Genomic DNA, 23,844 nt, shown 5'->3' with positions numbered 1-23,844 from the left:
ATACAAATATATAACCCCCACACAGTATCAAATGTCAGTTCATCTGCTGTTTAATATTTCCCGCGAAAGATCAGAGAAATGCAGCAGGCCAGGTAGATTGTATTTAGTCTACGATTCAGAGCCGGAAAATGCTCTGTAGTGTAATCCATCATCAGGTTATGTATAGCAAAGTTTGCCTATCCACAATCGTTGACGTCAGGATGAAATCTTCAAAAATGTGATTAAAAACTGGAAAGAGGGAACAGCTGAAACTAGAACCTTCTTGGCATTCATGTTTTCAATATACTCTACATCCACGCTGTTTCCTTGAGGCAAAAGTTCCATGAAAATGACGAAGCTGCATGAAATGTAGTAGGCCTACCCCAGACTGTATGAGTAAACGGAGGTGACCCAGGGCCGATTATCTTTGTAAATTGAGGAACGCACAATAATGATAGATTTGTTACAATATCTGCATGTAATGTAACATTAAGTGGTGGAAAAAGTTGTCGAGCTCTTTGGCGTGTACTTTGATAAAGCTAAGCAATTGACGTTATTTTTGTATGAATTTGTTCAGGGGCTGTCTTCGCAGAACTTCTTGTTTATTCCCACACAGCAGGAGACTCCTCGGCGGATCCGCCTTCAAGTCTCCAAAACCCGACAGACATTTCGTTTTGCGGCGTAAATTCTACTGTCAAACAGCGGATCTTGAGTGGACCCATGTCGGATCCGCGGACGCGGACGCGCCTTTACGGTTGGACTTGGACACCAAGAGCCGAGACGAGTCATATCAGTGATGATTTTCTTTGCTGGGACACGGTTGCACTGAACTGAACCCTCTTGAGTAAGTGTATTGATCTATTGCGACATTCACAGTAAACACTGGCCTTTGTGTATTTTTAATCATCATGTATATTAATTATTGTAATGTTAATGACAATTTTTTTTAATGTTTGTTTGATATTAGGACTAGCAGGAGAACTTTAACGTTATCTATACATTTGTCATTTTTGTGCAACAGGCTATTGTTAGCTGAGAGGTGATCATGTGAGCCTATAGCCTGTTTGATTTAAAATGGGATAGCAATTTCGGCAGAACATGTTATGGTAGTGTGATTAAAAAAAAACACATTGTTATTTGGTCTGGTCTGTTTTAATGTGTCGCTGTTATGTAGCCTATGCTAGCGGCATGTAGCTGCTAGCTAGCATGCTGCTAGGCGCGATTGCATCATTTTGCAAGTTATTGCTAATGCCTATATGTATGTTTGAGTTCACATGTGCGATGCAAACTATAGATCAAGCTGATAAATTGGCACTGGTATTTCAGTCTATGAAGTGGGGTCAATATTACAGTTAGGGAAACACTTTGCTATGATGGCTAGCAAGTACAACTTTAGCATGTTCACTCGCGGATAATTGTTTAGCGCTAGCAGCTAGCTTCTCCTAGCGGAGCTGTGCATGGTTAAGTTTGCATTTTGGCAAGTTTGGTCTCGTGTAGTGTCTATCTGCCATCCTCGGCATTTTAATCACTATTTAAGTCGTTTCAGACAACTAATTGGTATCGCCGCCTGTTTGTGATTTCTTATGGAACTTCGTCCCCATCTTCTATTTTGTGTGTTTAGTTTTGCAGTGTCAACTTTTATCGACTGGACTACGATTGCGCTTGATCAAGTAAGATACTTTCTGGGTTGTTAAAGTGTAACTCCGGCGAAAATTGACCCCAGGGTCTTTCTCTTCTTCTTCTTCTTCTTCTTTTTTATATGGCGGTTGGCAACCAGCTTTTTGGTGCATTACCGCCACCATCTGGACTGGAGTGTGGATCAAATGGTCATCCTACACTTTCCTAAATTCTTTTAAATAACCCAGTTACCTTCAAAAAAGAAAACAAAAAAGTAAAACAAATTTCACCTGATTCTCTTTGCAGTATTTCATTCAAATTTAATGTCATCTGGATTTCACCAAGTTGTGAGATAAATCTTTGTCTGGCTTGATGGTACTCAGGACAAAACATAATTACATGCTCTATGGTCTCTTGACTATTACAATATTCACACATTCCATCAACATGCTTTTTCATGGTAACTAATGTTCTGTTTAATCCTGTATGTCCTAGCCTCATTCTGGACACCACATCTTCTTCTTGCTTGCTTCTGCATGTATTCCTGCTCCTCCCCACCTTTCCTTGAATACTATGCAGGTGTCTTCCAGACTGTTCGTTATCCCATACAAATTGCCATTTTTCATTTATTTTAGCTTTGATTATACTTTTGACTTCAGCTTTGCTGTATTTAATATTCAACTCTATGTCAGACTTCCCTGCTGCTTTCTTTGCACATTTATCTGCTAATTCATTACCTCCTACACCTATATGAGCTGGTACCCATATAAATGTAGTACTAATACCAGACTTAAGCAGATTGTTGGCTAATTGCATTACTTCATATACTATGTCCTGTCTAGACTCAGAGTGACATCGTTTAAGGCTTATTAAAGCTGAGCTAGAGTCTGACGCAATCACAGCTTGCTTAGGTCTATTGCTCTCTACCCACAATAAGGCCATCCATATTCCTATAATTTCTGCTGTGTATACAGCTAAATCATCATTGACTCTCTTTCCAGATTCAATGTTTAATTGAGGGATAACATAAGCAACTCCCATTTTCTTATCAGTCTGCTTAGATGCATCAGTATATAAAATGACTGCTTCTTTATATTTGCTCGCAATGTAACTCTGGACCCTGTAATGATCCACTTCAACATCCTTCTTTTCCTCTAATAAGCCCAAGTCTACTGGAACCTCTGACATCAGCCAAGGAGGAACAACAGGATATGCCACTGTAGGGCTTATTTCAAGAGCACTGATTCCCATATTTATTACCTTTTGTTTTATTGTCCAACCAAAACTTTTAATAAGGTAACTCTCTCTCTCTTGACACTGCCATAAGACTGATTGACTCATGTGTTTTTCACTATGACCCCTTAGATTTGTCCAATACACAAGAGACAGCTGGTCTCTTCTAAGATAGAGAGGCATCTCTCCCATCTCTACCTGGACTGCTGCCACTGGCGTGGTCTTAATTGCCCCACAGCATAGCTTCAAACCTTGGTTCTGAATTACATCTAGTTTCTTAAGTGATGTTTTAGCAGCAGACCCATACACTACACACCCATAGTCAAATACAGATCTCATCAGCCCTGTATAAATGGCTTTTAAAGCAGGTCTACTTGCTCCCCATTTAACTCCACGCAGACACCTCATCACATTCAACACTTTCTTGCATTTCTCAATATTTTTTTTTATATGCATTGTCCAAGTTAATCGTTTGTCAAACCACATTCCTAAATATTTGAAGAATTCCACTCTTTCTAAATCTGCCCCAGATAATTTGATTTTAACATCTACATTTATTTTCTTCCTAGAAAAGAATAAAGTCTTTGTTTTATCTATTGAGATCCTAAACCCCCATTGAAGGGCCCATTCTTGGACTCTGTTCACTGCCTGTTGCATCTTACCCACCACAAAATCTATATTTCTTCCTTTTTTCCACATTGCTCCATCATCTGCAAACAATGCCACCCCAACTGAATTTTGTATGTCTTTAAAAATACCATCAATCATTATTGAAAATAATAGTGGACTAACAATACTTCCTTGTGGGACACCATTTTCCACACTGTATTGCTCACTTAATTCTCCATTTATTTTAATTTGAATTGTTCTATTAGACAAAAACCCTTTAATCCATTGGAACATCCGTCCCTTTATTCCCAATATTTTAACCTTTATCAGTATACCTTCTTTCCACAACATATCATATGCCTTCTCAATGTCAAAAAACACTGCCACTACATTTTCTTTGTTCACTTGAGCCTTCCTTATTGTATCTTCAAGGCATACAATGGGATCCATGGTGCCTCTACCTTTCCTGAATCCACTTTGATAATGACTCATTAATCCTTTCGTTTCAACCCAATATGTAAGCCTGTCATTAATCATCCTTTCCATAGTTTTTCCCATCTGGGATGTTAATGCAATAGGTCTATAGTTAATTGCTATTTTAGGATCTTTCCCAGGTTTCCTAATAGGAATAATTATAGACTCCTTCCATGTTCTAGGAATACAGCCATCTATCCATACTTTATTATATAGACTTAACAAAACTTCCTTCCCCTTATCACTTAAGTTCTCCAACATGGAATAGCAGATTTTATCCATCCCTGGAGATGACTTACCTAATTTACTTAATGCCTTATTGAGTTCAGATTTCGTAAATAACACATCCAATACCCCTTCTTCGCTATCCTCAATGTCAAACACATTGCGATATTTTTCAATTGTAACTTCTCTACCTCTTTTTTCTTCTTGATTTAAATTCCCTGAGCTGTGCACCTTGGCTAATGTTTTAGCCATAACCTCTGCTTTTTCCTTATTATTGGTGATCGTTCTTTGCCCCTCAACCAACACTGGGTATCCATATTCCCTTCCATTCCCTTTCATTTTTTTAATCATATTCCAAACTCTCTCCACTGGAGTAGTTCGACCAATAGAGTCACAGAACTTTTTCCAATGATCTTTTTTAGCTTGTCTTATTGTTTTCCTAACTATTGCCTGAGATCTTTTATATTGAACTAAATTCTGAAAATTATGTGTTCTTTTTAACTTTTTAAACGCTCTATTTCTACCTTTAATTGCTTCCTTACATTCTGTAGACCACCATGGCACTATTTTAGTTAACGTCTTAGGCTTAGTTTTTGGGATTGATACTCCTGCTGCAACAATTATTCCACTGCCAATTTCATTACACAATTCCTCAATATCCTGATTTTTATCAATAGATAGTAACAATTCATCACTTACTTCTCTATACTTACCCCAATCTGCTTTTCCTAAAATCCATCTCTCTTCTCTTATGTCATGTTCAATTCTTAATTCCACTCCTATCTGAATTCTAATAGGATAATGATCACTTCCTACTGTGCTTTCCCTCACTACCTCCCAGTCACATCTATCTGCAATGGTTTTTGTGACAATAGTTAGATCTATTGCTGACTCTGTACCCCTTGCCACATCTATTCTAGTCCCAGATCCATCATTCAAACATACTAACTCTTTCTCTTCCATAAATTCTTCGACTACATTTCCATTCCCATCATCCCTCTCTCCCCATAATGTACTATGTGCATTAAAATCCCCACACCAGATCATTTTCCCTGACAAATCCTTCCAAATATCCTCCAGTTGCCTTATCTCCACTTGTCTACATGGGTTATAAAAGTTTATAATTGTCACATTATCTTCATTTGTCCATACTTCTGTAGCAATGTATTCCAAGTCATTCCCCCTCTTTACCTCTCTATACTGAAGTCCCCTTTGTATAAAAATTACAACTCCTCCTCCTTTACCTATTTCCCTATCCCTTCTTATAGAGTCATACCCCTTTATTACAAAATCCAACCTAGGCACTAGCCAGGTTTCTTGTATACAAATAATATTAGGTTTCTCTTGTAAATTTTCAACATAGCTTTTGAATTCTTGGCCGTTTGCAATTAAACTCCTAGCATTCCACTGAAGTATAATTAAAACCATTATGCAGGCCCACTCCATGACTGTGATTGTTGTGTTTCATCATTAAGAATATCTCTTACTCTTTCCCAAGGCATTCCCTTTGCATCCAGGTATTTTTCAGCTGACTTTACAATTATTTTAATTCTTTCAGTTCTACTAGTGGTCTGTGCTGAGCAATTGATTATCTCAGCCATGAAGAGCACAAAATCACCTTTACTCACAATCAACGTATCTTCTTTTAGTTGATCACACTTTACACATTCCTTTACATCTTTAGTCCCATCCTTTATTGTTTCTACCGGTACACCTACACCTCTTGGGACTTTCTTAGTTGCCTCTGCATAGGAAACCCCTTGGACTACTTTAATTCGCTGTACCTCCTGCATTCTTTTGTTAGCCTCACAACCTCCATATGCTGCACTATGTTCTCCTCCACAGTTGCAACATTTTAGTTTTGCCCCTTCACACTTTCCATATTCATGTTCACCACTACATTTGCTACATCTTTGTTTGCCCTTGCATATCGCCGCTACATGCCCATATCTTTGACATTTAAAACACCGCAGTGGTGGAGGAATGTAAACCTTGACATCATAGCTCATGTAACCAATCAAGACTTTTCCTGGGAGTTTAGCTTCGTCAAAAGTTAACAGTACTGCTAGACTGTCACATATAACTCCATTCCTTCTTGTTTTAAGTCGCTTTGCTTCCCTTACTTTAACATTTTGTATTCCTTCTTTCACTGAATCCACTGACTCACTTAGAGGAATCCCAGAGATCACACCCCTAACAAAGTTTTTGTCATATGCCATTGAACACTTCACTCGCTGTCCATTTAGTTTATTTGTCTTTATTGCTTTCTGTTGTTGTTCATCACTTTTACATATAACCAGTAAAGAACCATTCCTCAATTGTTTAGCGCTCCTTACCTCCCCAATGTCTTTATGCAGACTTTTGGTTAGTTGGATTGGACTCCACTCGTTAAAAGTAGTCCCCTCTTGTAACAATTTGATAAACACCTTGAACTCATCTTCACTCCTTTTCACCGTTTTTATTTCTTTATCAATGTCACTATAATCTGATTCGTCTCTATCTTTAGTTTTCCGTTTCCTATTGATTACTTTCCACTCATCCAAACTCCCGCGTCCAACATCCATCTCCCCATCCTCACTTCCTGATCCGTCATTTCCTGACCTCTGACCATTCACAGTCCAGTTGTTGCCAACCGCCTGTAGCTCACGATCAACAGACAAACGTCTACGCTCCTTTCCTCCAGATGCCGCCATTCAGGGTCTTTCTCTGCATGACGACACAAAATAAATAAGCCGTGGAGACAGTATGTTTCGTTGATCAAACACTACAGTGCTTGCACCGCCGTCACGCTTTCCGGCAAAATATTCTATGGTCACCGCTATTTACCGATGTACGGCTCCCATTGACTTCCATTTAACACATGTAAACAATACGTCAATTATGTGTTCAAACCATAGGCTCAAACTAACGCCGCTGACTTATGCCAGCAAGGCCAAGCAGATAGGTCACGAAAAACACGTCCCACCTGGATTGAGATTTGTTTTTAAACACATTCATATTGTTCTTGTCTAGTTTGTAGCAATGAAACAGACATCACCATTCAACAATGTGTTTATTTAAATACAACATTAGAAACAATTATCAATTTTACACACCTGATTGCAACCTGTCTTTCTGAAATGTGTCTTTTAGAACAAAAATGAATAGAAAGACTGGCATTGTCTCCTTATCAACTATAAGACGAAGGGCACGTGTAGATGTTCAAAAAAGGCTTCATCAAATCAAGACGGACATGGACATGGCAGGAATAGGGGCAGATGACCGCGTTCTTTCTGAGGGCACTGTCCCACCCTCTCCAGCCGCACATGCAATGGCAGAGGTGCAAGTTTTTACTGAAGAGGACATGGAGCTGGCAAGCAAGGACATTGCTGTTGTGCCGGCTGACTGGCATGATGACGGGATGGTGCCCTGGCGCATCTGTAAGAGCACTGAACGTGTGAAAAGGGCAGATGCTAGCAAGGAGGAGCAGCCGCCCAACTGCCCAAGATATGACGTCAAGGGCATCAGAACTTGTGGTATGCCAAATCATAAAATTCTTGTTTAAAAATAATTTCATGGTTGCTTCTCCTTCTGATGCTATTTGTTGGCCAGGTCTCTCTTGTAAGAGTTATTTTGAGTTCTCAATCAGACCCACCTGGTGAAATAAAGATGATAATAATCTTCATCCTCCTCCTCAATATTGTGTGCAGCTCTACAGCTAATTTGAAACTCATGTTCATTTGAACACGTTCAATTTTAGACAACTACAAAGACGCCAGTAGGAGTCAATATCAGAGCGGCTGCAACAACTCTGAGCTACAGTCTACGGCAGAGCAGGAGGGTGAGCTGCCAGAGAGAAGAATCAGGAAGCCAGTGTAAGTGTGTGTGCTGTCTCGGCCAGTGTAAGTGTGCGCCGTCTCGGCCAGTGTAAGTGTGCGCTGTGTGTGCTGTCTCGGCCAGTGTGTGTGTCCGCTGTGTGTGTGCTGTCTCGGCCAGTGTAAGTGTGCACTGTGTGTGTGCTGTCTCGGCCAGTGTAAGTGTGTGCTGTCTCGGTTTTGGTAAGTTTCGACAGTAATAGGAGGGTTATTTCCCGTAGCAAAAATAGACCAGAGATGCTTGTACTATATGTATATTTGCCAATTTTGGGACTGCAATAACCGTACTAATATGGTTACTTAACAGCCATTGTTTCGGGGACTCTAATGAGCTTGAAGAAGAGCCAGTAAATGGTGTATCAGGTAAAGCCTCAAGCCCAAGCCAATTGCACTGGCAGAGTAAGGAATGATCTCTTAACATCGAAATAACAAAATCATAATATTAATATTAGAGATAACATTCTTAGTGCTAAAGACATTCCCCTCTCCTTGTATCCATTCCTCCAGCTCCACCATCTCGCCGAGTGCCAGGCAGCAGAGTCACTTCTCAACCTGGAGAAAACTGTCCAGGTAAAGACTGGTCTCCGAAATAATATTGATTACAGTGGCCCCATCTATATTAACACAGCAGTGGTTGAATCTGCATTACCACCTCAGATTTTCTTCATACTCTATTGAAATTGTAACTTTCAAAATCTCAGCCAAATATTTTGTCAGTTAAAAACATCTGCATTCATGCAATATTGCCTGAAAAGTCTCAGCATCCAGCATGCAATATTAAATTCATCATTATCAAATTGTATTGAAACACATTGATTTTCAATGTCTATCCATTCATGGGGTTAAAATAGGTAGTGCATACCAACATGGGATTGAAATGGGTAGTGCATACCAACATGGGGTTGAAATAGGTAGTGCATACCAACATGGGATTGAAATGGGTAGTGCATACCAACATGGGGTTGAAATAGGTAGTGCATACCAAAATGTTGAAACATACAAATTCATGTTCAGCATGACCAGAGATGTTTTGTTTGCCATTGTTTGGCCCTGTAGCTCGCAGTCTACCATGGGTAACAGATCACAACCATTTAATACCAACTTCTCTCCCTTAGCACCTCATCATGGGGCAGGACCGCAAATATTAGTGAATAGAAAGGCCCCATGTGTATTATCAGTCATGGTTAACAGATGACTACCATTTCATAAAAAAATGTTCCCCCCTCTCGCACACCGCCCACCTCACTATGGTCCAGGAACGGCAGTCCCTCCTCAACTCCCTCCGCCCTCCGCACCAGCCCTCCACGTGCGGCGACCAGAGGAGGCCTCTTCAAGCCTGGCCTACAGACCCACGTGGCGAGGGCGGGGGATGACCGATACCATTCCCTGCTCTGGTGAGCAATACCTGACAGATACTGCAGGGTCATTCTGTGCCACAGATTTTTTGGGGGGGGGGGGGAAATCCCACAACCATCACATTTTCTTCAAACTTTTGTCAATAACTTTTGTCATTAACTAATGTCAGTTTTATGAGTAATGAGGCTAAACACTGAAACGTGATATATTTTATAAACTACATTTTAGCTATATATTGTTTGTCAACAGCGGCTGAGGCCCACATCCTTAGCCTGCTGGAAACCATTAAACAGCAACAAGACGAGCTTGTGGTGAAGGTGAACTACCTGAGCAGCAGGCTGAGTGGCACCCCGGGGCCCGATGTTGAGATGCCCGACAATATCCAGTTTCCCCTGGAACAATTGGAGGCAGTGGAGGCATTTGAAATGTTTTTAAAGGAACCGTCAAATGGCCCAGCTCGACAGCGAGTGGTGAGTTTTCTTACTTAATATGAATGGTGCCATTAGGTTTATTGATTGTCCATGATTATTGCAAATATTCTATTGAAGCAGCCCTGAACAGGCCTGTCCTGAACCGCCTTTTCCCAGTGGTACGATTCCAAGTTCAAGTACAAGTTACTTTATTTGTACCCAGAGGTAGATTTTGTTTGCAGTGTAGTCCTCATAAACACATATGGGAAAAGGCACATATCACACATCATTCAACTTAAAGGTTGTATCAGCGATAGCGGGGATACGTCACTTCTGTTGATGTTCAAACAAAACAGAGAGCTAGCTCGCTACTCCCTCCCCCTCCCTCCCGTGCAATTAAAACTTGTGCACATCTCATCGGTTATTGGTTAAAACACTTTTACTTTTGCCTTTGAGTGGGTTGCCAACCCTTGTTGGTAGCAATTGTTTTTGTGTACAGATCTCGGAGCCTAGGCTGCCTACAGAGACACGTTTTTTGATGGCCTGCTTATGGGGCAGGCAGCTAGCGGATCGTTAGGAAAGATTAGATGAATGTGATCATTTATGTTTGGACCTTTTTTGGGCCTGAAATCGCTGATACAACCTTTAAGACAGTGGAAATGAAGAAACGGCAAATTTAAAAAATGGCAAATTAAAAAGTTCGTACTGGTCCAGATTATACTTAGATATTGACGTGAACTAAAATATTAATAGTAAAAAGAAAATAAAACCAAATGAATCAGTAAAAAATGTTTAGGTTGTAAAAACATACATAAAGGTTAAAATATAAAAAATAATAAATACAAACATAAAAGCAACAATAAATAAACACCTGTGCAAAGTATAGCTATGACCTATTCCTCAGTGCAATGGCTGCAGGGACAAAACTGTTAGTGTGTCTCTTTGTTCTACACCAGGGGATTGTAAACCTACGCCCAGAGGGGAGAAGCTGAAACTCTGTGTGCAATGGATGGGAACTGTCTTTTAAAATTGAACCAGTGATGTGCTCTAACTGTTTTGTGTACAAGGTCTCCATTTTGAGCTGTGGCTCACCAATCAGCCTGCTACACCACTTTACTATTTGGTTGAGTGAGTTTATTTTTCAAAGACAGGTTCCCAAACCAGGCAGCTAGCGCAAATGATAACTGATTCAATAAAAGCGTGGTCGAGGTCATGATGGATTTGTCAATGTGGAAGCGACTCAGTTTCCTCAAACAGAACTGGTCCTGATGCCCTTTTTTACACACAGCTTCACAGTTTGTTTCAAATGTGAGTGTTGAGTCTATCGTTCCCAGGTATTTCCCCAGGTGTTTATAAGATTGCACACATTGAACAGTTTGACCTTTGATTGATGTGATTTCTTATGTCTGGATTTTTTTTTTCTAAAATCAATGAGCGTGTCCTTTGTTTTGGCTAAATTTAGTTGGTGAGATGCATCTCACCTTTCAACAAAGTCACTGATGACTGGACCATGACCTGTGTTACTGTCATGGAGCAGGCGAACAATTACTGAGTCATCTGCGTATTTAATTATAGTCCTGTAGTCCCACCGGCTCTGGCACATATTTGTGTACAGGATGTAAAGAAGAGGTGAGAGTACGCATCCTTGTGGGGAGCCGGTTGATGAGCAGACTTTGTCAGAGAGACTGCCATTCACTCTCACTCTTTGCGTCCTGTTTGTTAAAAAGTTAAGGATCCAGCCTACCAGATTATTGCTCAGGTCAAACTGTTGTAGCAGCCTTGTGGTTAAAATATGGGGTTGGATTGTATTAAAAGCAGAGGAAAAGTCAAGGAATACAAGTCTGTCAGTGAGCCACAATCTTCCTGGTTGGACATTGTGTGTAAGGTGGCACATGTCCATGAGGGTGTGAGCCACAATCTCCCTGGTTGGACAATGTGTGTAAGGTGGCACACGTCCATGAGGGTGTGAGCCACAATCTCCCTGGTTGGACATTGTGTGTAAGGTGGCACACGTCCATGAGGGTGTGTAAGGTGGCACATGTTCATGAGGGTGTGTAAGGTGGCACATGTCCATGAGGGTGTGTAAGGTGGCACACGTCCATGAGGGTGTGAGCACACATCCATGAGGGTGTGAGCCACGGACATGTTAAGAAACAAATAACCCAAGAGAACAGGAGTTTTTTTTCTTTACAGAAATAGCACCGTAGAACCAGTAGAAACCAGTGATTACAGTAGAAACATAGAAGTTTTCTCAGTTTTTCTACATTTCTGGACGCTTTCAACAGGAACAAAAACATTTTAAATGCACCTTTAAATGCAACTTAAGCGTAGAAATGTGAACCTTGCTGTCTATTTAAAAAAGATGTCTTTGCCTTTTAGGTTTCTTTTTTGGCCACCATTGGTGGGCAGGACGTGAAGAGGGTGACCTGGAACATCCTGGGCAGGCTCTTCACCGATGGGGTGTCTCATCAGATAAACTGGAAGGGTGTTAATAACAAAAAGCCCTTCAGTAGGATGGAAACAAAGACCTTGCTTTTCAGTAAGTATCTAATTCAAAGTAATATTAAATACGTTCAAAGACAATAGTTTGTAAATGTTGGGGCACGTAACGTGCTGGTTCACTAGGTGCAACACCTGACCGGGTCCGTGTAGACACTAATTACATTCAACATAGCGGCAGCTTCAAACACACCTGGCTCCACAGGAGATAAGTGAGTCACCGAGAGCCTTTCATGCAACTAGTCAATGACAGAGAGCCAAGAAGCCGTCTGTAAAAGGCAGAGAATGTCCAAAGTTTTGGGATCATTTCAAACTTACAAAAGAAGACAAGGTGCAATGTGTCCACTGCAAAGCAGAACCTGTGTACCACAACAACACGTCAACAATGATTCAACATTTGAGCCGAAAGCATCCAGTTGTTAACACCAGCTACCTCACCAAGCGTAGCCAACACAAGGCAACGTAAACAGTATCAAATATCAAAACTGCAGTTCTTATGCAGGAAATGCAGTTTTTTGGACACAAAAGAACTGCATTGTACTGCAGTATTTTGGACATGACTGCACTGTACTGTAGTATAACTGCACTGTACTACGAGAAAAAACTATTTTTTGTAAGGGAGGTTATTTGGTAGTAATGGTAAAATGCTGCAGATGCACAAATCTACAGAGAACATATTATTAATATACTACATTAATTTACTTTGAATTGACTAGGGCTAGTTTAGAGCATGACATTAGTACAAATTAATATATTGCACTTAACTCATTGAATGCCAAGCTGTTTTTGGAAGCTTTGTCCTAGAGTGCCAGCAATCTAGACTAGGGATGTCCGATATTGGCTTTTTTGCCGATATCCGATATGCCGATATTGTGCAACTCTCAAATTTCGATTCTGATATCGGCCGATACCGATGTCGATATGTGGGTTATTTTTCCTCAAAACTAATTTAGGTAACATCACATATCTCCTGTTGTGGAATTAACACAACATGCTTAATGTTATTGTGATGCCCCACTGGATGCATTCTTGAATGCAACAAGGCTTTCCAAATGTTAACATTGTCTGTGCAAAATAAGAAAAATACTTCAACTTAATTTAGGGAAAAAGTGCCATGTTTATTTATTTTTTTTAAATTGTCTCAAACAACAGTTTGGATTACACTCTCCCTGAGATAATCTTGACAATGCCCACAACAAATAGGGCAAATTTGACTTCTTCACAAATGATAAAACATTGTACCTGAACAACTATGTGCAACATAGCAGAATGTAAAGCCAACTAAAATAACAGGCATAGTGTATGACAGGCTACCCTTTTTCTGTGTTAAATGAGCCTGCATTTGTAGGATGCTTCATGAACTGTTTCTTTAACTAAAACTCAATCACCTTAATTGAATGAATGCACAAATATGAGTCAATTACAATGTGGCAACTATACTGCACAATTTTGAAAACATTTGTTTGAGCTACAAAAAATACTTCAGGCTTGAGGTGAAGTACAAAAAATGAAACATTTAAGGTGTACAAATCTAAGCAGCCTGTGTCCCTAGCCCATTACTTGGGCTAATGCAATCATTTAAATTATAAACTGGGCTCAATCAGCACTGCTCTACATGAGCAACAACAAAGAGATGCAACATTAAGGTAGTGTGCAATAAGAACAAGGAAGACACAAAGTTTCAGTCCAGACCTTCCAGAGTAGTAAACAAAGTCCTCCTTTAGTATTAGTCCAATGAACGGGGCTAAAAGACTGACTGGCCTTCATAACGGGCCATACCCACAATCAGGCTTAGAATTTCACCATTTTAGGGGCAAGGCCACTTGGCCTTCAGTTGGGCATATTTGGTGGGGGGCACCAAGGCCAAAGTTAACTATACAGTAGTAGGCTATAAACATGATCAAAGTTGTATTCACTGCAGTAGACCTGCATCACTGTATGAAACATTACAAAAACATAAAACATGACATATTACATATAACTGTAAATCATCTGATCATCTAATATTTTCAGATATCTAGGCTATATTTAACATTTATTTTATATTTGGCCTGTTATGAAATCATGTATTGAACAATTTAAGCACAGCTCAGCTTTAAGAAACTCAATAGATGCATGCTTAGCATTTTGTGATCATGAAGGCTACTTTCACAAACTCTTATAGTCAGCTGTCCTCTGATTTACCGATATCTAGGCGACATTTGTAATATTTGTTTTGGCCCGTTATGAAATAATGTTGAACAATTTAAACACAGTGTAAAACTTAAATCCCAAATTTACAGACATCCATGTATGTTGAAATTTACTGCAAATTCAAAACGGGATTAGTCTGGAACGGCTAACTGTACAGGGGACTGCTTTACACCTTTCTGTTCGGTAAGGTCTGCTGTTTATTCTGATATATGGTTTGTCATATGTTAAACGAAGGGTTCTGAAGTATTCCACCGAGATGAATGGGTAGGGAGATGGACGCAAAACCTTCGGTAGAATTTATGATTAAATTGACTGATATTATTTACTTTTCTCGCGAACCGTTCACCACAGCAATTAGCGGCTAACATCGTTTAAAAGCTGAGAAAAAGCTCTTTCATGTGATACTTGTGATGTCTGTGTGATGAGTAGGATGGGTTAATTTGGACGCACTTTCTTTCTTGCGCTGTCACTTTCTCCACTGCGTAATTTGGCCATAGGCTAAATATATATCCTATTAGTAGGACGCAAAGCAGAATATTTAAAGAAGGGGGCACCAAGGCCACCGTGGCCTGTAAACCTCTGATTTTCAAAGGGGCGTCACGGCCAACACAAGGGGCTACTACCGCAGCCATCCACGCTTGTTTGTATGCTTCAAGATGCAGATTGATGAGGTCATCATCTGTGCGCCGGTAAACGCTTCAGGAGCGCATATGCACTATTTGGGTGTGCAAGCATTATTTTATCGGTTTTAAGGCAAAAAAAATCCGATAACGATATTAACAGATATTACATTTTTATGCTAATATCGGGCCGATAATATCGGTTGGCCGATATTATCGGACATCTCTAATCTAGACCATTGTTGATGATTTTTGTACAGCCACAGCATATTCTGTGTTATAGCATTGAACACATACAATGGCTCGTTTGAAAGGTGAGACTTGAAGCTCTCAGTGGGTGCAAACCGTGTATTTCTACACGCTTCTGTTCCTGAGAAATCGCAAGCTAAACAGTGGCTAGTTTTCATCAAAATTGCTGTTTTTTTTTCTAGAAATGGAGATCTAACGTCTTTCATGAAATATGAAGTGTTGCCTGTAAAGTTTCCGGGAAGTGACCTGGTGAGACTGCCACCTAGTGATAGACCCACGAAAATGGCCTGGTTTTGAGCTGACGTGCATGCGTCACTGATTCGACCCAAAGCGGCAACCGAGTTATGATAAATGTCCAGATGGTGCGTTTTCATGAGTTTTCGATCGTCATATATTTCATTTCCATTCATCACAGAGTTCCCAAAATCACATATAAGGTGTGTTAGAGTGTCTAGTTTCGTAATTAAAAAAAAAAAGCTAAAAACGTAATATTACGTTTTTGGCACTCAACGCATGGGAAGGAAAAACGTAATATGTTTTTGGCACTCAATGAGTTAATAACGCACAATTATTTATTTATCCGATTAATCGATGAAATAATCACTAGAATACTCGATTCCAAAAAGAATCGATGGCTGCAGCCCTAAAAAACCTTGAATCCATGTCATAAGATGGTTCCTCACACACATTACACACTGTGCACACATGTGCAGGCCAGACGTGACCGCGGTATTGTGGTAATACAGTTACCGTCCCAACAGTGATATCCACATACAATATGTACTCTGATCAAGGATACCACTGATTTATCCACATACAATATGTACTCTGATCAAGGATACCACTGATATTGTTTGAACATTTTGGATGTCTCTTTTAAAGGCACACTATGCAGGTTTTTTAGCTTAATTGACCTTCATTTAACAGCTTCAGAGTCATTGGAATGGATTGGAAAAAATGACTTTTTTGGGGTTGAATGGTGGCTGTCTCGCTTACCCCTAGCGCCTGTGAGCGGAAAAACCACCCTTGCAACTGTGGGCCGGCGGGCCGACGGCCTCACTGTCAGGAAGTATAACAAGTGTAACGAATTGCTTTACTGCATTCAAATACACGTACACGCCAGGCACCGGCTAGAAAAAGGTAGCGATGGAGTTTCTCAGACATTAGTCATGACCGAGCCAGCGAAAAAGAAGCAAAAACCGAGAAAACAGTAAGGAAATTGCCAATACTGCATAGTTTACCTTTAAACATCCGATAGTGAAAGGCGCGGCACACCTTACCCTGATCACAAATTCATAGTTTACCCACCTCTTATTTTAACCACCACAACCCTGTTTATAATTTTGTAAGTCATGTTTCTTTTTTAATTTAATCTCCTTAATACCTATCTCATGTATTGTATTGTGTAAGCATACTTGGCTTTGGATGCTACATACCATAAACATAAACATATCTGTCTCTTTGATTACAGGTGCTGTGAGAAAAAACACGGTGACCCGGTCAGCCACGGACGCGGAGATCACCAGACACGCAATGAGGTGGTTCAACCTGGCGGCAGACCGAGCCACGAGGAGACGTGTTCCGCCTCCAGCCACACAAACGGAGTAACAGCAGAAATATGCATTAAACAACCTTTTTATTGAACTTCTTGTTGTTCACCAGTTATTCATTTTCTGATATTTTAGCTGTGCATAGCGCAGCATTTCATTGAAGTTGTAGCCTAATAGATCAAATATGTTCTGTCTGCGCCGACCTAGGCCTATAAAGCACTAAATTTGGTTTTGACCACAAAATTAATGTAGACAGCAAGCAAGCCCACGCGGGCCCCTTTTGGGCTCACTTTGGGCTGGTGCAGGGGGCCCTAGTGGGCTGTCCACGGTGGGCCTGTGAGGGCTTGCTCATCGGCAAAGCGCTGGCCCCGCAGTACTGGCCCTCACTTAGCCCTAATAGCTCTAACTAGGCCCGCACAGGCTCTTAATGGGCAGCCCTCACTTAGCCCTAATAGCTCTAAGTAGGCCCGCACAGGCTCCTAATGGGCTGCCCTAGTCTAGCCCTAAGCCCTCTCTAGGCCCACACTCAAAAGTGTGGGCCCTGTAATGGCCCTGTAATGGCCCTGCATGGGCAGCCCACATCGCCCTCTCTAGGCCCACACAGGGCCTGCACTCTAGAGTGATGTGCAGCCCTCATTGGGCCAGCAGGGGCTTTCTGGGGGCAATCGGCTAATTGTGGGCCCACAGAGAGCCCAAAGGTTTGGACCTGACCTGGGCAAGCCCACGCTGGCCCTGTATGGGTTTGCTATGGTTTGGCCCTAGCCCACACTACCTGAAAAAATCCTGCATGGGCCCCGCAAGGGTGTGTTTGCTGGGGAGTAGCCTAGCCAACATAGGCTACTTAACTAAAACAGAATAGGCTATAACCTATAACTTTCCATAAATGTAAATGTCAATTTTATGTTTCCATTGAGTAGTGATTCATTTTGTACAGTAAATTGATGTCTTGACTTGAACCTTTTCTGTTAGGCATATTGACAATATGTTTGAAAATACAAGGCAATGCCGATTTCAGCTTAGGCCTACTGTAGTAGCCTAGGCTAGGCCTAGTCATAGTTTTAGTTTCATCCTACAGTTTAGTTTATCCTACTTTATCATACAGCAAGAACAGAAGGGATTTGAAAATGAGATAAACAGGTCCAAAACGGACCCGGGCCAGATGAGCCAGGATTTGAGTCCGTTGTGGGGTCCGTTTTGGAACCGGAGTCCTTTTGCTGTGTGAGTGTGGGCATAGTTCGAATTACAGGGGGTACTGGGGGGTACTATACCCCCCATGAAGACCCAGTACCCACCAAAGAGACAGAAATATTAGTTTTGGGGGGGTCAGATCATTTTTCTGATATTGTGAAAAAATATCATTACAGTTACAATACAAGACAACTCCTATTTTTACTGTAGGAACATTGCGATTTCAGACACCCCTCTTGTGGACCGTAGGGCCTACCGTTTTTAACCACCGTGGCGCTAGAAGCAACGGACGTAGAGAACAACTTCAACTTCTCAAGCAAGTGTCAACGTTGAATGACAAAACACTAGGTAAATTCCTCCAGTAGGCTAAATTCGGTTTGCTGCTGACGTACATGGGTAAATGTAAGTTACTAGCAGATGTCTTGCTTGTTAAAAATGTGTTATTTTACAACCTTCATTTATTAACGTGTTTTGTTCTTTCATAGCTCATGTCACATCTTCATACATTGAATTACCAGTTTGCAGTAATGCACTTCAAGCATAATGCTTATAGGCCTACAATACAATATACACCTTTTACACACATAGGCCTACATAACATACTTATGTCAGATTTGGACAGGTCTAGAAATACAGTGCTATATAACGTAAATACAATGTCTGGAAGAAGTGTAGGCCTATCTGTGTTTGTGCATGTGTATGTGACATTTGTAGGATACTGTAGTGTTGATGATAACCAGCTCTGACATAGGTTATTGGACTCTTGTTATTGCTCTATAGTAGTAGCCTATGGTTCTTCATAGTGTGCTCCTTAATCACATTAAAGATTGCTCAGGTTTCACATATCTCCAAGTAATAGTGTTGATTTGACACTGACTACCATAGACTGTAATGGAACATTGGTTTATATGGTATATGAAAGGGTTGGGTCTTACCTCTAGGTCTTATGAAATCTAAAAATAAACCAAATCAATATTTCATGAAATAGGCAATAGGCTTTTTGTAAAGGTATTACTTTCAATAGTAATTAGAATGGTTGATCAAAACAGTTCTTTTTTGGATATATGGTAACAATGAGATTTTCTGTAGCCTACTGCTTATCAGTTTGTCGCATGTTTAGACCTTGTATGTGTGTTGCACAACACATGTTGCACTTGCCGATCACGGTGGGAATTGATATGGTAGTGGACCATGATGGTCATAGAAGAAGTGAAGGAGCAGTACCCCCTAATTATGGTGGGGTAATTCGCACTCTGAGTGTGGGGTATTTGTGTACACAAACTGAAAACAGATATGATGCCAGTAGTGTTTATAGCTAATGCTAATTTGCAAAACGTGTCCCGAGAAGAGCTTAAAGTTCCGTTAAAGTGCCTTTTGCAGACTCACTTGCTCTGGCAAACTGTTCAGATATCCTGAGCATGCGCCAGCAAGCATTCATAAAGGTAGGTTTAACTTTTTCGTGTCATGTGCTTTCAAGGTAACGCCACAAGAGTGCAGCGATGAGCTGCCTTCTATCTGACTTTGAACTGATCATGCGGTCAGTGGTCTTGAAGCGTTGGAGTTGGTTAGTAAAAAAAAATCAGAGCCGTTTTGGTGTGGCGTTAGCAGGCTATTATTAAACATTCTCTGGCTAAATCCTTCGGGCTTATGCTGGTTAGCACGCAGACCTTCTCAATTATAATTGAGAGTGGGTCTGGAAAATGTTTATTGACTCACGACTTCCAACATGAACGTATAGGCAGTAGTAGAAATTAAACTTATATTAGTGCATTAAACTTTTACCGACTTTTACTTTTTTGATCGTTTCAGAAGTGCAGCAATCTTGTAAACGACGGTTTTAAATGGAGTTGTTTACTCCGTTCCAAAAAAATACACGTCCATGACTGATTAGCGATTGTATTGCGTGCCTGTGTTTTAGAGACATTTGAATGGGCTTCAATGGCCTCTTGGCCAGACGGACCTGCAGAGCAAATCCCAAATTTGCCAAAGGTTCGTATGTATTCCCAGACTACATTGTACTCTCAGTCCGTGGACTAACAGGTGTGCCTTTCTTAATTTAGGTTATAGCACCAACATACTCAACATGCCAGTTAGACAGAAAATACAGAAGAAGAAGAAGAAACATTTTCTCAGGCTGGGTTCTTTTGCCAACCGATTCACGGGCATTCTGACTTAGAACATTTGGAATTCGCTCGAGGGAGTGTAGAATAGGCTACTCGCATGCAGTCCATATTCACACCCAGCACAGCCTTTGCTTTAGGCCGACATCATTGCTATGGCTTATTAGACTGTGGTGTTAATCACAGCGCAGGAAAGCATGTTAGACTTGGACCAAACAGGGCCATACCTAAATTGGAGAAGTCTTTTTAATGTTTTAATTTGATCAATTCATGGTTTCAACAGTTTGTGCCTGGTGATGTGTCCGTGATGTAGAAAAGGAGAACTCCATGGAGTTGTTGGATATAGGTTTTATGATGCAGGACTTGCATTCATTACCGATAACCACCTAGCGTTTATGTATTTATATATTACCGATAGCCAGCGTTTATGTATTTATATGTATTATTTTGCGTTGGGTTCAGATGCAAGAGCTTGTACCTTTCTAAAGTATATTTTTTTGGGGGGGCTTTTTATGCCTTTAATGCAACAGGATAGTGGAGAGTGACAGGAAGTAAGTGGGAGAGAGAGTCGGAGTGGGATCCGGAAAAGACCACGGGGCGGGAATCGAGCCCGGGTCGCCGGCGTACGGTGCAGGTGCCCCAGCCAGTTGCGCCACGGCCGGGGCCAGCTTGTACCTTTCTACAGCTTGTTTATGAAGTCCAGCTGATGCGAAGCCAAGGACCTTGAATGTGTTTTATCTTCTGGACAGTAACAATAGTCTATTTCTACGCACTGGCCTTCAATGTTTGTCCCTTTGTTTGGATGGAAATATATAATTAGAAAAGATTAGAGGCACCATGGAATGTGTTTCTACTAAGTATCCATCTGTGTTAAAGATGGTGCGGGGCAAAAGTATCATAATATGCGCATAGGTCACCGTGTGCTCGTCAGATCAGACTGAATACTATTCCGATGAGCGCGGAATAATGGTCATTCTTTGAAGTCCAAGGTCGGTCGACAGTTACATAGCCTAAATGCTGACAAACACAATGGCACCACTGAGACATGTATCTGTTTCTATTGATCTCTGCCGTACGTCATCCAAAAAGGTGACACATTTTAGCATGATGCGGCATATCAGGCTTGGACCAAGGTTGCAGGATACAGGGTGGCCTTCGCCCTCAGGGCTGGGGTATGTGCCAGGCACTGGAGAGGTTTTGAGATTTAGATAACGGGGGGTCGAATACTAACCACTCAAAGACTCCTCTGGGATCAGTGGACCGATGACTGCGTCCCTGGAGGGAAGCGTGGGAGTGGTGGGCCTGAGACAGCGGCCGCCGCTGCGTCTTCACAGGTGGATGGTCAGGGGCGTCAGAGTTGCCCCAAGGAGGGTTGCCCCAGGGAGGAGTTGCCCCAAGGAGGGTTGCCCCAGGGAGGGGTTGCCCCAGGGAGGAGTTGCCCCAGGGAGGGCTTGCACGGCCAGTGAACGCATCAGAGCACTGTGGAACCTGAGCTCAAGGTGCTGCGCAAATTCTTTACGCTTAATAAGGAGGGATCGATTTACAAAACATCCTATGTTGACTGATAGGACTCTCTCTGTTTCTCCCACACACACACACACACACACACACACACTCATACATACACACACACACACTCTCCCTCTCTCCGACTCTCCCTCTTGTCTTATCTTCCCTCCTGGTAAGTGTGTGTTTTGTGTCACATTTCATTTCAGCTGAGCTCTGAAGCCCTGAGGTCAGAGAAAGTGGGTCAGGGTGGAGGCCTTTCTCTCTCTTCTCTCTCCTCTCCTCTCTCCTCCTCCCCTCCTCCTCCTCTCCTCTCATCTTCTCCTCTCCCCTCCGAGGTGTGCTTCCTCAAAGTCACTTATTTCTGAAATGTGTGAAATACGTTGGTATTAGATAGATTAGCGCCTAGACAGATCTTATTACATGAAATATTTTACAGACACACACAATTTCCCTCTCTGGGGTGTTGTTTGCTGTAGAGGGTTGAGGGTTGTTAGTCTCACTCTCAGACCCTTTGTTTGTTTTCATGCGACAGCCTGGTCGTTCTCATTATGTTGGGATTCATGTCTAAAAGATGCTTTGACAATGAAGTGCTAAATGTGAGCAGATGCAGGCCAGATCAGGGCATTCCTGAGCGTCTCCGTGTTTGCCAAACTACGCATGCCGAGACGTTTTTGCTCTCAAAAGGCCTCTGGTTGAGCCAGTATCTCATTTGCCCTGGTTTCTGTTAATCGGGGCCAACTGCATTAAAGTTAACTTTACCGAGGGCTCGGCCTCTGGGAGCGGGCTACTCGGCCTCTGGGAGCGGGCTACTCGGCCTCTGGGAGCGGGCTACAGGCTGCAGCTGAGACAGAGAAGCGGAGAGTCAATAGGGTGGATGTTTACATTTGGCACGGGACGTGATTTCCTCACTACCATGTTACACACACACACACACATTCTTGCCTACTGCATACCTGCATACGTAGGTACACACACACACACACATACAATCATGCACACACAGATAGCTGTCACACAGACACACACATTCATTCATACTTATACACACACACAATCATATATCCTGTAGGCCACACATGCATACACACACACACATACACATACACAAGCATACATATATCCTGTAGGCTACACATCCATACACACACACACACACAATCATATCTACATATATCCTGTAGGCCACACACACACACACAGTCATATCTACATACAGTATATCCAGTAGGCGACACATGCACACACCCTCACACAAACACCACTGATCTGATATAGTGACAGGTACGGGTGAGCTTTGCCCATGGAGAGAGCTGAACGTGAGCTAAGAGCTAAAAGCCTCCAGAGGGTGGTGCGGGGGTGGGGGAGGGGTAGTTTGGGGCGGGGTGAGGGGGGGCATTTGCCCAGGGTTATCTCGGAGGTTATCACTGAGCCTGTTCTGTCGGTAAACACATGGAAATGACCCATTAACCTGCATCCTGCACTACAGTGTGAGAGGGGCCGTGAAGGTGTGTGTGTGTGTGTGTGTGGCCTACAGGTGTGTGTGTGATTCAGTTTCAAAATACTTTATTTTAAAATTCTAATGTACTATAACTAACTTTGTTTTTGTATTAAGGCTGTTTATCTTCAGCCTATGTGTGTGTGTGTGTGTCTGTGTGTGTAAGGACACATCTCAGTCACACTCAGACATCTTGCTTGTTTTAAAGATCATTTATTATTTGTGTACATGATTGCTTTGGTAATGTGTGTGCACGTGTTTCAAGTCAGAACTACTTAAGCATGTCTGTATCACATGTTTGTAATGTGTTTCTGTGTTTTAAAGTTGTGTTTTTGATACTGTGTGTTTGTGCATATTTGTGTGTGTGTGTGTGTGTGTTTTCTGTAGTTATTGTGCTTTCTCTTTGTGTGGGTATGTTTACCTGTGTGTCATGTAAGTGTGTTTTGGTGCTAATCCTCTCTAAGTCGAGTGCAGTCCTGACCACACGTGTTGTGCATTCAGTCAGATTACACCCATTTCCCATATTCCAGCTGCTGAACCTCCTCAACTCAAAGCCTCTTTGTCTTATTCCCATTCAACAGCTTTTCTTTCCTGTTTCAACACACACACACACACACACACACACACACACACACACACACACACACACACACACACACACACA

At 41.6% G+C, this 23,844-nt stretch overlaps 1 protein-coding gene across 2 annotated transcripts; it reads left to right on the top strand.

The window, feature by feature from the left end:
* The first annotated feature begins 7,303 nt into the window (after positions 1-7,303).
* LOC143123896 (uncharacterized) lies at positions 7,304-16,944 on the top strand. 2 transcript variants are annotated; one of them, XM_076285170.1, is made up of 8 exons: positions 7,304-7,652; positions 7,877-7,991; positions 8,299-8,354; positions 8,499-8,561; positions 9,248-9,385; positions 9,597-9,817; positions 12,137-12,296; positions 16,790-16,944. In XM_076285170.1, exons 1-8 carry the CDS (start codon positions 7,370-7,372, stop codon positions 16,924-16,926), a joined length of 1,173 nt encoding a protein of 390 aa, XP_076141285.1. In that variant the 5' UTR covers positions 7,304-7,369; the 3' UTR covers positions 16,927-16,944. The 2 variants fall into 2 exon arrangements, with proteins under 2 accessions (XP_076141285.1, XP_076141284.1); XM_076285169.1 differs by having other exon boundaries at positions 8,299-8,390.
* Positions 16,945-23,844: the final 6,900 nt, after the last annotated feature.

This window comes from Alosa pseudoharengus, unplaced genomic scaffold, assembly GCF_046254945.1.
Source record: "Alosa pseudoharengus isolate Yale_2024_CS ecotype anadromous, Long Island Sound unplaced genomic scaffold, YU_APseudo_1.1 YU_APseudo_1.1_scf_15, whole genome shotgun sequence".
NCBI lineage: Eukaryota > Metazoa > Chordata > Actinopteri > Clupeiformes > Clupeidae > Alosa > Alosa pseudoharengus.
This window is presented reverse-complemented; position numbering and strand designations above follow the sequence as displayed.